At 45.8% G+C, this 16,132-nt stretch overlaps 2 protein-coding genes across 3 annotated transcripts in view; one reads left to right on the top strand and one right to left on the bottom strand.

The window, feature by feature from the left end:
• Dcun1d4 (defective in cullin neddylation 1 domain containing 4) overlaps nt 1-16,132 on the top strand; it is a 74,792-nt gene that overhangs the window by 15,152 nt on the left and 43,508 nt on the right. For both annotated transcript variants that reach the window (XM_041671305.1, XM_041671304.1), the window contains exons 2-3: nt 10,285-10,355; nt 10,527-10,566. In XM_041671305.1, the coding sequence (XP_041527239.1) occupies nt 10,285-10,355; nt 10,527-10,566 (111 nt within the window). The remainder of the gene's footprint in view (nt 1-10,284; nt 10,356-10,526; nt 10,567-16,132) is intronic.
• LOC121460761 (40S ribosomal protein S15a) lies at nt 249-681 on the bottom strand. The gene has a single exon (XM_041671306.1). The coding sequence runs from the start codon at nt 654-656 to the stop codon at nt 264-266; it is 393 nt and encodes a 130-aa protein (XP_041527240.1). The 5' UTR covers nt 657-681; the 3' UTR covers nt 249-263.

Here is a 16,132-nt window from a genome sequence, read left to right as displayed (position 1 = left end):
AAGTGCTGGGATTAAAGGTGTGTGCCACCACTGCCCGGCTGGATAATATTATTTTAACCTGGTGAGATAATGTCCCATTATGACTTTGAAAGGCATTGCTCTGGTTACTGATGTTGAACTTTTTCATTTTTCATGCATTTGTTACTCATTTGTCTTATCTCTTAAGAAATCTCTTGAGCCAATATCCATGCAGGTCGTTTGTCCATTTTTTTTTTTTTTTTTTTTTTTTGTCCATAAAGGCTCTTTATTTATGTTTTACATCTCTAGAAAAAGAATCCCAGGATCTTCCCTCCTGTGTGCTTTCGTCTTGCCTCTTCATGGTCCATGATGCCAGCTGAGGTGGTCAGTACAATGAAGCCAAACTGACGGGATGGGAGCAGATTGTTCTGCCATTTTTCTAGGTCTTTGAGTTGCACATCAAATCTAGGGCTTATTACTCCACACTTGTTCAACCTGCCGGTGAGGTTCACGACGATCTTCCCAGCTCTGTGGTCGTCAATGATTTCAAATTCACCGATATAACCATGCTTCATCATCACGGTTAGGAACCGAACGATGACTTTGGAGCAGGGCCTGATGAGGACCTGGCGTTTGCCTCTCTTCTCTGCATTGTTGATGCTCTTGAGAGCATCGGCCAGGACGTTCATGCGCACCATGGTGGCGGCACGGGAAGATGGCCGAAAGAGCTCGTTTGTCCATTTTTAAATCGTGTTTTTCTTGTTTGTTCTTTTTTTGCTATTGGCATGTTTAAGATCATTCATGTCTTAATAAATTCCCAGGCAAGTGAAGAGGCTTGCAGACACTGTCTTCTCTTCTGTAGGCTGTCTCTTCCTGCATTGACTGCTTCCTTGCCTTGCCTTTTCATTTGCCGTTTGTCAATTTCTGCTTTTGCTACCTTTTTTGTTTGTTTTTGGGTCCAAAAACAAAAAATATCCAGATGTGTGCCCTGAAGCACTTTCCCTATTATTTTCATAGTAGTTGTGTAGTTTGGGGTATATGTTTAGGTCTTTGACCTATTTTGAATTGATTTTTAATTAATTAGTTAATCAATTTTTTTTGTTTATTTTTGAGGTATCGTCTCACTATATAGCCCTGGGATCTTGAAACTCACTGTATAGACCATGTGGGGCTCAAACTCACAGAGATCCACCTGCCTCAGCCTCCAGAGTACTGGGATTGGAGGCATACATAGGCCTTGATTTTTTTTTAATATCTCTCTCTCTCTCTCTCTCTCTCTCTCTCTCTCTCCCTCTCTCTCTCTCTCTCACACACACACACACACACACGCACACACACACACACACACAGAGAGAGAGAGAGAGAGAGAGAGAGAGAGAGAGATTCATTCCTTTAAGTTCTGTGACTCTAGAGAATACCAGAACATGCTATTTTGTTTACTGTTGCTTTGTAATTTCTTTGGTTCTTTGTTTTGTTTTTGTGTTTTCAAGACAGGGTTTCTTTGTATAGCCTGGCTGCCTTGGTCTCTTTGTAGACCAGACTGGCCTGGAGCTCAGATACCCACCTGCCTCTGCCTCCCGAGTGCTGGGATTAAAGGCGTGTGCCACCACCCAGCTTTGTTCTGAAGTCAGGTATTAGAGCCTCAAGCTTTTTTTTCCCTTTTTGCTCAGGAATTTTTTTGTTGTTCAGTCTTTTGTGAATTCCACACAGATTTTTAAACACTTTTCTATTTTTGTGAAAGGTGTTAATATTTTAATGGGAATTGATTTGTATCTTGAGGTTGCTTTGGGAAGCAGTATATTTTAGCAATATTCTAGTCCGTGAACATGGGGTTTTTCTGTTTCATGTTCTCCCCAGTTTCACCAGGATTTTGCATTTTTCAGTGTAAAATGATGGTTGATTTCCTTGCAGGTATTGTGGTCTTTGTTGATGCTTTCTTGGTTCTTCCCAAACAGTGATGTTCTTGCTGTTGAACAAAGGCTCTTTTCATGCTGTTTTATACCCTGGAGCATCCCTGAATTTATGAGATGTAACAACTATGGTATTAGTTATCTCTATGACCTGTCTGTCTCAGTCAGTTGAGCAATCAAATCTCTTGTCTGCAGATGGATAACTTGGATACCTCCCCTGTTTTATGTTGTTTTATTTTGTTCTCTTACGGCTCTGGTCCATTTTTCCCTTTAAAAGTTGGTGGAGTCTTTTCAGATTTAGCCAGTTTTAATATTTTTTAATATTGAAATGATTTACGTACTTGATAACTAAGGCAGTACATTTTATGTGGAATGTGGTCTTATCTTCATAAGGAGGTGGAGTGGAGGAAGTAGCTCTGAGCTAGCAGTGTATCTTAGTCAGTGGTCTATTGCTGTGAAGAGACACCGTGACCTTGGCTGCTCTAATAAAGGAAAAATGTTTAATTGGGGCTGGCTTACAGTTCAGAGGTTTAGTCCATTATTATCTTGGTGTGACATGGGGGTGTGTAGGCAGACATGGTGCTGGAGCCTAGAGTCCTACGTCTTGATATGCATGCAACAGGAAGTATTTGAGACTCTGGGCATGACTGGAGCATTTGTGAGACCTCGAAGCCCACCTCCACAGTGACACACTTCCTCTAAAAAGGCCACACCTACTCCAACAAAGCCATACTTCCTAATGGTGTCACTCCCTTTATTTCCTAATCTGTCTATCTCCTTGAGTACAGGCCTTAGCTCCATTCCACTCTGGTGCTCCTTTTCATTATAGATCTTCCTTAGAGTTAACACTGATAACCACACCACAGAGTCTATACTAGGCTGTTCTGAGATTTCCTCTGCTAAGGGAATTAATCCAAAACTCTTAAGACTCAGGCAAACTTTTTGGACAAGGCCACAGCAGCCACTTCCTTCACCAAAATATCACAAGAACGATCTTGAGGCAGCATGCTAAACACTCGAGCCAGCTGCTCACAGTCCAAATCACTCTTAACAACATTATCTTCCATGCTTTTACTGGTGTGACCCATTGAGCAGCGCTTAAAGCTTACAGCTGCTTTTCTCATCCACAGTCCCAAGGTCCTTTATCCTTCAAACAAAAGCATAGTCAAGCCTATCACAGCAATACCTCTGTCCCTGGTTCCAACTTCTTCCTCAGTTAGGGTTTCTGTTGCTGTGAAGAGACACCATGACCACAGCAACTCTGTTAAAAGAAAACATTTAATTGGTTTACATTTTTAGAGATTTAATCCATTATCATCATGGTGTGATATGGTAGCATGCAAGCCTTCATGTCTGCATGGTGCTGAAGAAATAGTCAAATGTTGTATATCTTGACTTTTCAGGCAACAGGAAGTGGACTGTCTCACTGGGTGTAGCTTGAGCATATATGAGACCTCAAAGCCCACTTCTACAGTGGCACATTTCCTCCAATGAGATCACACCTACTCCAACAAGTGCCATTCCTTTTGGGGGGCATTTTCTTTCAAACCACAACCACGTGTGACTTATTCCCAGCTTAGCCAGTGCTACCATCTGACCTGTTATCTGAGATAGTTAAAAGAAAAAGCCATCTCAGTGTGATCCCCTTTCCCCCATGCATTCCAGTAAAGATTTATGTGCAGATCATTTCCTTGCTAAGGTGAATAAAGACTTCATTTTGGCCTCATGAGGCCATGTGTTCTCTGAAGGAGTTAGCTCGCAGCAGTCAGTGCAGTTGGTGCAGTGGATGGTACAGTAGGCATGCATGCCAGGCGCTGGGAGCCCGGTGGCACCATGTGCAGCTTTATGCCATGCTCATGTTAGCTTTCATGTGAAGGTGTGGCAGATAAGTTGCCACTGGGTAGAGTTATGTCATGTGTACCTGCTCTGTCTGCATGCCCTCTGGCAGGAAAGTTGAGAACACAGAGTCTTGGGATGTTCCTTCTGAACTCTTAAGCAGGGTTCACAGGCTCATTACTTACCTTTCTGTTGTAGGGATAAGCGGCGGGCTGCTTCCCGCCACCTGGCTAGCTTTACCCGAAATAATTACATGGAAACTGTATTCTTTTGAATACTGCTTGGCCCATTAATTCCAGCCTCTTATTGGCTAATTCTCACATCTTGATTAGCCCATTTCTAATAATCTGTGTAGCACCATGAGCTGGTGGCTTACCAGGGAGATTCTTAACCTGCATCTGTGTTGGGTGGGAGAATCATGGCGACTGCCTGACTCCTCGGCTTCTTTTTCCCAGCATTCTGTCTGTCTACTCTGCCTACCTAATTTTCTGTCCTAGTAAAGGGCCAAGGCAGTCTCTTTATTTAACCAATGAAATTAACACAAAACAGAAGACTCTCCCCCATCACCTTTCTCATGCCACTTGTCACGTTTGAAGACGACTTGAAGCACCCCGACTGTATCACAGTTTGTTAGCTCTGTACCTGCATTCATTCACTGTTCTGAATCTTTGTTGAGCACTTTATATGAGCAAGTAGTGTTCTGGGTATTCGGGATACAGCAGAGGACCAGATCCTGGCTCTGTAGAGACGAGACAGTTTTTCAGCTTATGGTATGTGCCACACATGTAGCAGGGAAGAGCAGAGTGTCCATGGTGGCAGAGCGCAGATGACATCCTGTCTGTTGGTCTGCAAGATTGGGTTTATTTAAATGACACACTTAAGTGTGACGACACACCATTTTGTTCTTAGTGGGAGGAAGACTCAAGGCCAGGGAAGCATGTGCAAAGACTCTGAGGTATATGTGTGTGGCGTGCTCATGTACGCGTGTGGTGTGCTCGTGGACATGTGTGTGCTGTGCTCATAGATGCGTGTGCTGTGCTCGTGGACACATGGGTGTGTGTGTGGTGTGCTGGTGGGCACATGTGGTGTACTCGTGGACATTTGTGGTGTGCTCGTGGATGCGTGTGCTGTGCTGGTGGGCACGTGTGGTATATAAGTGGACACTCGTGGCATGCTGGTGGATGGGTGTGGCGTGCTCGCAGAGCGTCAGGAGATGGATCTATGAGCTGCAGGTAAGGCGAGTGCCTGCTCTGGGCCCAGATAAACCGCTGTCTTTGGCCTTGAACACCTTCCCCTTCTACTGTGGCTGAGTTTAGTTTGCTCCACATGCTCCCTGATTATTCTCTGTTCTTCTGAAAGACAACCTCTTTCTATTGATTAGCATGTGCCTTTAATCCCAGCATTTGGGAGGCAGAGACAGGAGGATCTTTGTGAGTTCCAGGCCATTCTGGTTTATATAGTAAGCTCCAGGCCAGCTAGGATGGTGTGTAGAGAGTTGGTGTTAAAAATCAAAAAGAGGGGCTCTTTTATCATGTTAATTATATGCATGTTTCTACGTAGAGACCCATGTTTATCTCTTCCCTTCCATCCACTGCAGTCCTGCACAGTCTACTGTTGTAGCTGTTGTGCTATTTTACCCCAGGCATTGGCAGGCAGTGACCTAGGGGCCAAGTCCTACCCACCGCCTACTTTCTACAAATGATATTTTGTTGGAAAACAGCCTCACTTTTTTGCTCATGTACCAGTTATCTGCACTGGAGCTGCAGTGGCCAAGTATGTGCACCACAGACCTATGGGATCCGCAAAGCCCCAGGTACATGCAGTCTGACCGTCAGCAGTTTCTCTGCCTCTGCTCCAGGCTTCATGCTCTTCCCTGTTCATTTTAGCTGTTGCTTGGCAGAGCTAGCGTCTTTGGTTTTAGAATTGCTTCCAAGTCTTCCTTTAGCCTGCTGTACTTTTTTCCAGGGGTAGGAGATGGCTGTAGGGTAAGGGATGGCTGTGGGGGTAGGGATGGCTGTGGGATAGGGATGGCTGTGGGGATAGGGATGGCTGTGGGATAGGGATGGCTGTGGGATAGGGATGGCTGTGGGATAGGGATGGCTGTGGGATAGGGATGGCTGTGGGGTAGGGATGGCTGTGGGATAGGGATGGCTGTGGGATAGGGATGGCTGTGGGGTAAGGATGGCTGTGGGATAGGGATGGCTGTGGGATAGGGATGGCTGTAGGGTAAGGGATGGCTGTGGGGTAGCGATGGCTGTGGGGGTAGGGATGGCTGTGGGATAGGGATGGCTGTGGGGATAGGGATGGCTGTGGGATAGGGATGGCTGTGGGATAGGGATGGCTGTGGGATAGGGATGGCTGTGGGATAGGGATGGCTGTGGGGGTAAGGATGGCTGTGGGGTAGGGATGGCTGTGGGATAGGGATGGCTGTGGGGTAGGGATGGCTGTGGGGGTAAGGATGGCTGTGGGGTAGGGATGGCTGTGGGGATAGGGATGGCTGTAGGGTAAGGGATGGCTGTGGGGGTAGGGATGTCTGGGGGTAAGGATGGTTGTGGGGGTAGGGATGGCTGTGGGGTAAGGGATGGCTGTGGGGATAGGGATGGCTGTGGGGGTAGGGATGGCTGTGGGGGTAGGGATGGCTGTAGGGTAAGGGATGGCTGTGGGGGTAGGGATGTCTGGGGGTAAGGATGGTTGTGGGGGTAGGGATGGCTGTGGGGTAAGGGATGGCTGTGGGGATAGGGATGGCTGTGGGGGTAGCGGATGTCTTGGGGTAAGGATGGTTGTGGGGGTAGGGATGGCTGTGGGAGTAAGAGGCTGGGGTAGGTAAAAAACTGCAGGACAGGCAGAATAGGAATTTGATTGCTTTTAATTTGTAGTTTACTGAAGGGAGAAGCCATTGCTTCATAATGTTGGCATTTTCCCTTCCAGAAATAACCATCTCTACAATTATGTTTTTCACTGAACATGACTGTTTCTGCATTTGTTTCACATTTTAGAGTTTATTCCTATGTGTATTATTGCTTTTTGATGCTATTATAATTGAGATATCTCAGCTATATTTTACAATTGGCATTATGGTAGGAAGGAAGGGTTGTGTTTACTGTGCATTTAAATTGTTTCTCATCGTTACAGATATATAAAGTATTAGAAATTAAAGTGTTGTTTGATGGTTATGTCTGAACTTAACCCGAAATCACGTGATCCCTGATAGTGATGTGTCGGCGAGTGCTGCAGAGTTCTAATCTACAGTGGTTTAGTGGAGTGGTCTGAGCCCTCCCTTCCCTTTCATCTTGCACAGATCACAGCAAATGGTAATTAAATCAGACGACATTTTCATACCCAGTCAGCGTTTGTTGGTGGGTTTGAAAATACCCAGAAGATAATTTAGGTGAGGTCTTCCTCAGGCAGGCGGGGCTGTGCTGTGCAGAGCTGACTGTGGCCTTGCTGTGGACTCTAGAGGGCCGCCTGTCACCTGCAGCCAGCCCACCCCGCTCGCTGTGCAGAGCCTTTGGGTCCCGGAGAACAGTTGACTTAACCTTGCATTTATCCTTTGGAACTGAAAGAAGAGCCAGAGATTTTTATGAATCTGTTAGTGCTTTCCTGAATTTATTCTCTGTAAAGCGTTTGATCTTTACCCTGACATCTCTGCCTTAAGGATGTGAAATCTATTTTAGATTTCAAGGTCTATTACTTACCCTGAGCTTGGAACAGATGAACCATAAATCCAGTATCTCTTAACCTCTGTGAATTTATCTTTTATTGCTATTTTTTTTCCTGCTAAATTCATGTCTTCTTAACTTACGCTATGAAACTAAAGGACTATTGGTGTTATTGGTTTCATCTGTTTTTCCTTTGCCTTTTTCAACCTAGCGGTTGTGGTAGGAATTGGGTATGGAAATGGATACTTGATATGGCATGTGACTTGTGAAATGGGACCTTTTCTTGACTTATATAGACTGTAGTTGTAAGCATTCCTGTGTCTTTTTCTGTGTGGAGATTTCCTGCCACCACACCGCTATGTCTGTCTGTCCATACTTCTGTGTGTATCAGTGCTGTTACAGGTTGAGGAGAGGTGTCAGGCCCCTTGCCGCAGTCACAGAGTTCTGACTTCGGGGTCTTTGATAGGTCTTTGGAGTTATACCTATGTAAATAGAAACTATTTCCTATGGTTGCTTGGTGTGGAGTTGGTAGTTTTAATTGAGTATTCCAGGCATTGTGGTTGGGGCCTGACCCGTCTTGGCATTGTGTAGACAGCCAGTTGCTTGGTTTCATTGTTATAGCACTATATAGGGTAACTTGTTTTAACTAAAACCCGTGGACTGGCAATTTGGACCAACTTCTAGACCCCAGGGTTGAGGTGTGAAGCACAGTGTTGCTTTTGGCTTACACTCCTGGGGACTGGGTTGAGTGTAGAGGGGAGAAGGTGGGTGTGGAGTAGGAAGAGAAGGATTTGTGGGCTGGTGTGAAAGACACTCAGAAGCCGGGGCAGGGTGTCGTAGCATGAAAGTGGGGTCTCCCTGTGAGGGTAACCTGCTTCCTCTCTCGTGCAGCTTCCATCTTTAGTACAGGAAAGGGGAAGGTTGAACAACCTCAGTTTGTGTAGGCATGCTAATGCAAAATCTGGCATGGGCTGAACAGCAGGCTAGTGAGGTGACATATGGTGGCCACAGGGATGTGTGCTACATGCGTGCTGGCCTTTGACATGTCCTTTCTGCCTTCCCTTCTGTTGTCCTCAGTTTCAAGACAGTCCATGGTCTGAGCCTTGGTTTCCGGTTGGGGTCTGGAGCAAAGTGATAAAGGAGTGTATAGGCCTGCTTTCCTGCTCTAAACAGGATGCTGAGTTGTTGTGGTGTGGGAGTTGTGGACTTCAGCTCCCCACTGCCTCTTGTAGGCCTGGTGAACACCATTGTTTCCAGCTTGGAGACTCTGTCCATTTTTATTTAGATAAACATGAGGAGGTGTGTGTACTGAGCACACACATGCACATACGTACGCTCTTCCCGTGTGTGCCTTTCTCAGCCTTTCCTGTGCAGGTGTGTGAAGTGCGCCATCTGGATTGACCCTGTGCCATTTACCTTAAGCATGACTGGATTACTCAGGTTCAAACAGTTAACAGGGGCCTTAGCTTTTGTTTGTTTGTGTTTCTAAGATTGGATCTTGGACATGGCCCCAGTGCACTGGGATTTCAGGGGATCACCACCACGCCTGGCCAGGAGTCCATCTTTCAGGTCTATTGTAGATTCTAGACCGCAGCGGCTGCTCGAACAGTGCAAGTGTGCATGTGTGTCCTCTGTTCCTGTGTCCCCCTGTGCATGTCAGGGACATCGTGTTGCCTGGCTCCCAGCCCTGCAGGGCTGCCCATGAAGGGATTCCTAGGGCAAGGGAGCCTTTTTGACAACCCAGCAGACAGCTCACAGGGTCGCATCTGACCCTGGGAGTGCTCTGTGCAGCTGGTCCATGTCCCCAGTGCTAGTGGTGAAGTGACTTAGAATGGTGTGACCCCAAGAGGGCCTCTTTTAGGCCACTTTCAGTCTAACACGTGTGATTGGAAAGAAATGGAATTAGTGTTAATCCTGCTGCTATTATAAAATATAAAAATACTTACTGATACTTTTTCAAATATCAAGTTATTAATAACCTTTCAGCTTCTTTCTGTAGGCTGCATATGTGGACATACTTTATAAATCTTGTCTGCATGTGTGTGATGCTAGGGATTGACCTGGGGCTTCATACGTGCTACGTCAGGTTCTACTGCAAACATTTGACGTGGGAGATTTCAAAGTCTGGTAGTGCACTGCAGTTGTTCTGTGCCGGGTTCTGGCATGGAGCAGCCTCCGGAGTCTCTCGTGCCTGCCTTAGCATGTAGTCCCGAAGTGGTTAGAGGTGGCACATGGATGCTCCTTAGCTTGGGGACTGCTTCCTCAGGAGTGTGACTTTTCAATCTGTGGTGTTTTCTCCTGTTGTGGGGCCTGCAGGTCACTGCACACCACCTGTGTTGTGGACCCCCCCTCCCCCCGCCCATAAGGCCGTTCTTTGTGTGTTTAAGGGAGGTGGAGGGGTAATGCCTGTGACAGATAGTACTGTATAATCAGCCACCGAAGAAATATGCTGTAAGGTTGCAAAGTGCCAAATATTGGGACACCATTCTGTCATTTTTCTGGCTGCGAGTGTGCTTATCATAACAAAATTCCGGGGGAAGGATGGGAAAGCGAGCCCATTTCCTCAGAGATCTGAGCCATTTTCGATTAGCATGGCTCCTTTGAGTTCCTGACATTATTTATGTCTTCCAGGGAAATGCAGGTTGGCTGCTGGCAGGATTTCGCAGCTCCTGCAGTATTCTCTTTGTACCTTAAGAGTTGACATGAACTCCCATGACCGTTAGCGTTTGGTTGCAGATGGGACTATGTGGTCAGAGCTGGTTCTGGGGAATGAGTCAGTAGTTGCATTTGTTGTTTACCTGTAAATATCCTGCTACTCGAGGCACCGAAACAACTGCTTACGTTTACTTTTGAGCTTTTGAAATTTCTTACTGTCTGAGAACCAGCTAACACTGATTTCTTTTCTCCCTTTTCTTTTAAAGACTTTCAGCTGAACTCTCATCTCTCAACACTGGCAAACATTCATAAGATCTACCATACCCTTAACAAGCTAGTAAGTCAGTCTTTAAAGATACAGTTGCCAGCTTTGATGTGGCCGCTTTGGGCAAACGCTTTTGATAAAAGAATTTACGCTCTGGCTGTCAATCGCTTATGAGAATACTGAGTTTTCGTGCTTGCTGTAGGGTGTGCAGTTTCTTGGTGTTAATGATCATGTTTCTTACAGAATCTGACAGAAGACGTTGGCCAAGACGATCACCAAACAGGTAAATGCAAACACTACTGACTTTTAAGTAAGGATGCTGAGGAATCATGGCGAAAGGGAAGCTGTGGCCACAGAGGCTTTGAGTTATCCACCTAGTGCCCTCTGTTAATGCGTCTTCACTGTTGAGGACCCCAGGTGAAAAGGCAGTCATGTGACAGTGCCTTCCCAGCAGGGAATCTGTCTCGAAGCTCTGGGTTGTGCTATTGCTCCCATTTCCTCAGAGGGCCTGAAGATTCTTTGTAGGTTTCAGGAGCAGTCCCTATGCTCACGCTGAAAGGCACTGGTAACGCAGCCCAAAGTTGTTCTTCAGTTGCACAGCAGAGGTGTTTGTGTCCTGTGGAGGTCCTGAGAGAATGACTACTCCTGGGTATGGTGGGGGAGAAGGTTTACTGTAGATAAGAGGGAGAGCATAGCCAGAGGCATCTGGAAGGGTCCAGAGTGACCAGCTGACTGAAGTGGGCCATCACAGCAGAGGAGGGAGGAGAGAGGGACAGAGGGGAGCCAGGAGCAGCGGCCAAGAGGGCAAGAGGCCAACAAAGGGAGGCTATAGAGGAAAGAGCAGCTGAGGGAAGGACAGCCCAGCCCAGGCTCTGGCCAGCAGAAGTTTAGGGTAGGGAGGGTAGGGTAGGGTGTGACAGTGGATTCAGGGTCTGAGGGATGCAGGGAGAACCTGGTGGCCACTTTAATAGGCACCTCAGCTTTTTGTCCTGGGTTTGAGACCTAACACCGAGGGTTCCTGAATGGGAAAGTGAGCACCTGCCTCTTAAAGTTGTTCTCTAGACCTGTGGTTCTGAAGGAGGAAGAAGTGTTATGCTCTCCTCACTTCAGCCTCTTCTGTAAGTTTGGGGTATGGGCTCAATGTTTGCCCAGCTGACAGGCACCCAGCCCATGATGCAACTGACCAGGGCGCTGCCCCCTGAGAACCACTTCTCTAAGCTAGTCATGATTCTAAAGACCAGGACCATGCATGTGAACTACAGCTACAAAATTTGTGGCAGAAATGATTAAAATGTATTGTGAAATAGAAAAATTACTTTATGGATTCAGGCTGCTGTGACAGAATACCCAAGAGTTAGTGACTTATAGTCATGTATGACTCTCGTTAGAGGCTGGAGAGCTAGTAACTTACAGTCACGTATGACTCTCGGTTCTAGAGGCTGGAGAGGCAGGCGGCAGATCACTGTTCTCCCTGGTGGCCTTTTGCTGTGTTCTATGTTCAGGAGAAGAGGCACCTTGCAGGATCTTTTCATGAGGTGGTTCTCAGTCGTCAGGGTTTCAGCTCATGATCCAGTCAGCCCCAGAGACCCCAGCTCTCCATCCCAGTACCCTGGGAAGTGGACGTCAGCATTTGAATTTTGGAGGGTCGCCTTCAAGCCAGAGCTTGTTGAAGAAATTTGAATGGCCCCAAAGTGAGTGGTGTGGAACTTGATGGCTTTTGATTTCCGAGTCTACCTCTTTCCCTAGTCCTTTGTTGAATGTTGTTTTTCCCCAGATGTTTTTATGCATGTATACATGTTTGTTTTTTTTGAAACATCCATGGTATTTAATTTTTCATTTAATGGTAGATTGTTGGCATGTAGACCTTACCCACATCATCCTTCCAGATTGATTCAGAGCTGATTGAAATGTAAGCATAGGAAGGACCTTGAAGAAATAGTCTGTTGGAGTGCACTGACTTTACACTACTCCCTGGGTCCAGACAGACACACCTGCTGTGTACTGTACACCAGCCCATGATGGAGACAGCTTCCTGCTCTGCTGGGGAGGGAGGCATCTCAGAGTAGCTGGGCTCTCTCTCTGCTCAGGTTCCTCTTTCTGCATCCCCAATTAGACCAGGCAGGGGAGGATGGGATGGGGAACAGACTGTGCCAGGTGTGTGGAGGAGGTCAGGGGCAAACATTTTCAGTAGCACGTTATAAAAGGATATGTTCTCTTTTGAAATTGCTGCTTAATTGTCCAATTCATGGACATATCATATGTTCTCCAGCTTCCTGATGAGCATTTGTGCTTGGGTTTAACTCTCAGCTATTTTCAGTAATACTGGAATAATATCTCCAGGGTCAAGTTCATAATTAAGGAAAGAAACACAGCTTTCTACTTGAAGCTGTTGGTGGTCATGAAGATTTTTTTGACTTAACAGTTGGTGGTGGTGTTTTAGTTTTTAAAATAAGATTTTGTATTAGTAAGACTCTAAGATTGTCTTAGCTATGGTAACAACACATTTCTGATTTCTGAATATTATATAGTTAATTTTGGAGTTTAGATTTAAATGAGTAATGGTTACTATGGAAATTTCGTATCTAACTGTTCAACTTAAAAATGACAATATAATAGCTGTAGGTTTCAATTAAGGAAGGTGACGGAGGAAGGAGTGTTTGTTCTGGTCCCCAGCTGTGTCTGAGGGCCTGGACAGTGTCGGTTGGTGCTCATGGTGTGTGTGTGTACTCTGTGCATATGTGCGTGTGCTCATAGAGTGCATGCACACTCATGATGTGTGTGAGCATGTGTGCTCATGGTGTATGTGTATGCTCATATGTTTTGGTGTGTATGCTATAGTATGTATACATATATATATGGTATATGTATGTGTGCAGATGTATACATGGTACACCATGTGGGTGTGCACCGAGGGGCCAGAGATTGACATCAAGATGTCATCACTAGCTTCTCTACCCTATTTTTTTTTTTTTTCTGATATAGGGTTTCTTTGTAGCTTTGGAGCCTGTCCTGGAATTAGCTCTTGTAGACCAGGCTGGCCTCGAACTCACAGAGATCCTTCTGCCTCTACCTCCTGAGTGCTGGGATTAAAGGCATGCACCACCACTGCCCAGCTCTGTACCCTATTTTTAAAAATAGGGTGTCTCACTGAATCTTGAGCCCACTGGTTTTGGCTAGCCTTGGTTGGCCAGCAAACACCCAGATCTGACTGTCTCTCTGTTCCCCTGGGGCAAAGGTTACAGGCACGCGCCACTGTGGTCATCTTTTTATGTGGGTGTTGGCAATCAAACTCGGGTCCTCATATTTGTAGGACAAGCACTTTACCCATCAAACCATATCCCTGGACCAGGGCTTGGTTACTAGTCTGTCACCACAGTTCCACATCTGCCTGTGGCATCTGTTGTGTTTCCTACTCTGCAGCATACACTGTAAAACTTAGAGTGGAAAATGAGAGAGGCTTGGAGACAAGCAAGTGTGTTGTTTCTTTGAATGTCTTGGCCCACCAGGAGTCTGAGCACCTACCATACCATAAGCATTGTGTTCGGGAGAAGCCAAGACCATGCCAGAAGGTGGGGCATCCCATCCCCTGCCTTGTGCTTCTGCTCTTCCACAAGGGAGCTAGGGAGGTGAGGATGAGGAAGAGTAGCTCTGAAATAGAGAATTGAATTAACAAAAGGAAAACACAGAGCGGGGAGCAAGTCAGAAAAGTGATTATGCGTGCCAGAGTCAGGGTTCCTTAGAGATAAAAGGAAAGGAATTCCGTTTGTCATAAATAGCAGGAAATTTTGTTCTTTTAAAAATTGCCAGTTTTGCCAGGCAGTGGGGGCGCAAGCCCTTAATCCCAGCAGTTGGGAGGCAGTGGCAGTCGGATCTCTGTGAGTTCGAGACCAGCCTGGTCTACAGCACGAGTTCCAGGACAGGCTTCAAAGCTACAGAGAAACCCTGTCTCGGAAAACTTAAAAGAAAAAAAAAATACTAGTTTTATTTGAACAGGTAATTCACCCGTATGTTTAAGAAAGTGAAATAAAGTCCTAGGTACTGGTGAGATGTCTATGTATTTGTCAATTGACACTGTGAAGTCTCTGACATTGAGTGAGCAGCGCAGCAAACTTTATGGAAACACTTGGTGGGGCAGAGTGAGCTGCGTGCAGTGTTGCGACATGAGACAGTGCTCACCAGCGTGAACAAGGCAGATTGAGGTGTGCGTTTTGAACGTGTGGTTAAGTTTGGACAAGTCAGAAACAGCCTTTGCCCCCTTTGGGGATGTGTGGGAGGACTAGTAATTGGGCCCATGAGTTGGTGGATCTTCTAAGAGATTAACTCTAGCAGGGCCTCTTGCTGAGGCCGGTCAAGGAAGATGACTGCACGAAGGGGGAAGGACCTGCTCAGGCAGCAGTTCAGAGTAGCATGCCAACTTAAACTGTTAGGAAAGCAGCAAGGTGGATAGCTGATCCAGGTGACTTCAAGTAGCCTTTAAAACTTGATTTTCTGGGACAGTACTAAAATAGACCTATTGAAAAATGTCAATAGTATTTTAAACTGTTTAATATGGGAAGAAAGACTATATTAATTGACTTAAATGAAAAGATAAAAAATAACTCGTTCTCTTAAAATACTAATCCCCCCAAAATGAATCAGAACATTCAGGTAAAAACCTTTATATACGATTGGGTTTTAAAGTTGTGTATAGTATGTGTGTGGTATGTGTATGTATGTGTGCGGTGTGTATATGTGGTGTGCAGTGTGTGAATGTGTGTGTGTGTGTGTGTGTGTGTATAAGGTGTATATGTGGAGGCCAGAGAACTTCCTGGAAAAGGTTCAAATCTTTTTTCCACCTTTATGTGAATTTGGGGGAATCAGACTCAGGTTGCCGAGTTTTCATGACAAATCCCTTTACTAGATGCACCATCTTGCTGGTCCTGAATTTTATTTTCATTGTCTCTTTAATGATGATCTTAATGTCATACCATTTAGAAGAAACTTGTGTCTGTAGTTTAGCTTTTTGGAGGCTGAGGCAGAAGGACCCAGGGTTCAAAGCCAGCCTGAGCCTGTTTGGAACGCTCAAGAGCTGGTGTGCTGGTCTGAGCAGAACATCTGCCTGGCTTGTGTGAGGTCGGGAGACCATGCTGCCAGGCAGAGAGTGCTCTGTGACTGAGAGCCGCAGAGCTGTGGCCTTGAGCCCCCTACCTGAGATGTCAGGTGGACTGTAGCAAAGAGGCCATAGGAGTTCGGATCTGGAAAAGTTCTAATTTTAGGCAGCTTGATTTGTACATATTGTAGGAACACATTCTGTAAATACTTCATTGTCTGGGGAACTCAAAGTATTTCTTTACTATCATAAATTATTATATATAGGAATGAACCCAAAAAGAAACTACAAAGAAAGATGTAGCCGGGTGATGGTGGCACACGCCTTTAATCCCAGAACTTGGGAGGCAGAGGCAGGCGGATCTCTGTGAGTTCGAGACCAGCCTGGTCTACAGAGCTAGTTCCAGGACAGGCTTCAAAGCCACAGAGAAACTCTGTCTCAAAAAACCAAAAAAAAAAAAAAAATAAAAAATAAAAAATAAAAAAATAAAAAAAAATACCAAAGAAAGATGTACCTTTTTCCTTTCCTGTGTTGTTGTTGTTTTGACACAGTGTCTTGATCTTCAACTCGAATTGGCCTTGAACTCTCTTAGGTAGCTAGTGTTGGTCTTGCAACCTTTCTGCCTTAGCCTCCTGAGTGTTGTGTGCAGTCGAGGTGATAGGCATTGACCACTCCTGCCCAAGATGCACGCGTGCCTGTGCGCTTTGCAAAGTCCTCGTAGGTTCTCTTGGCTGTGATCTGGCGGGCAAGAGAAGCAAGA

This window comes from Microtus oregoni, unplaced genomic scaffold (genome assembly GCF_018167655.1).
Source record: "Microtus oregoni isolate MIOR12 unplaced genomic scaffold, Mior012 000021F_ref0000039, whole genome shotgun sequence".
NCBI classification, from domain to species: domain Eukaryota; kingdom Metazoa; phylum Chordata; class Mammalia; order Rodentia; family Cricetidae; genus Microtus; species Microtus oregoni.
The sequence above is the reverse complement of the archived record's forward strand: the minus strand, read 5'-3'. Positions and strand labels throughout refer to the sequence as shown.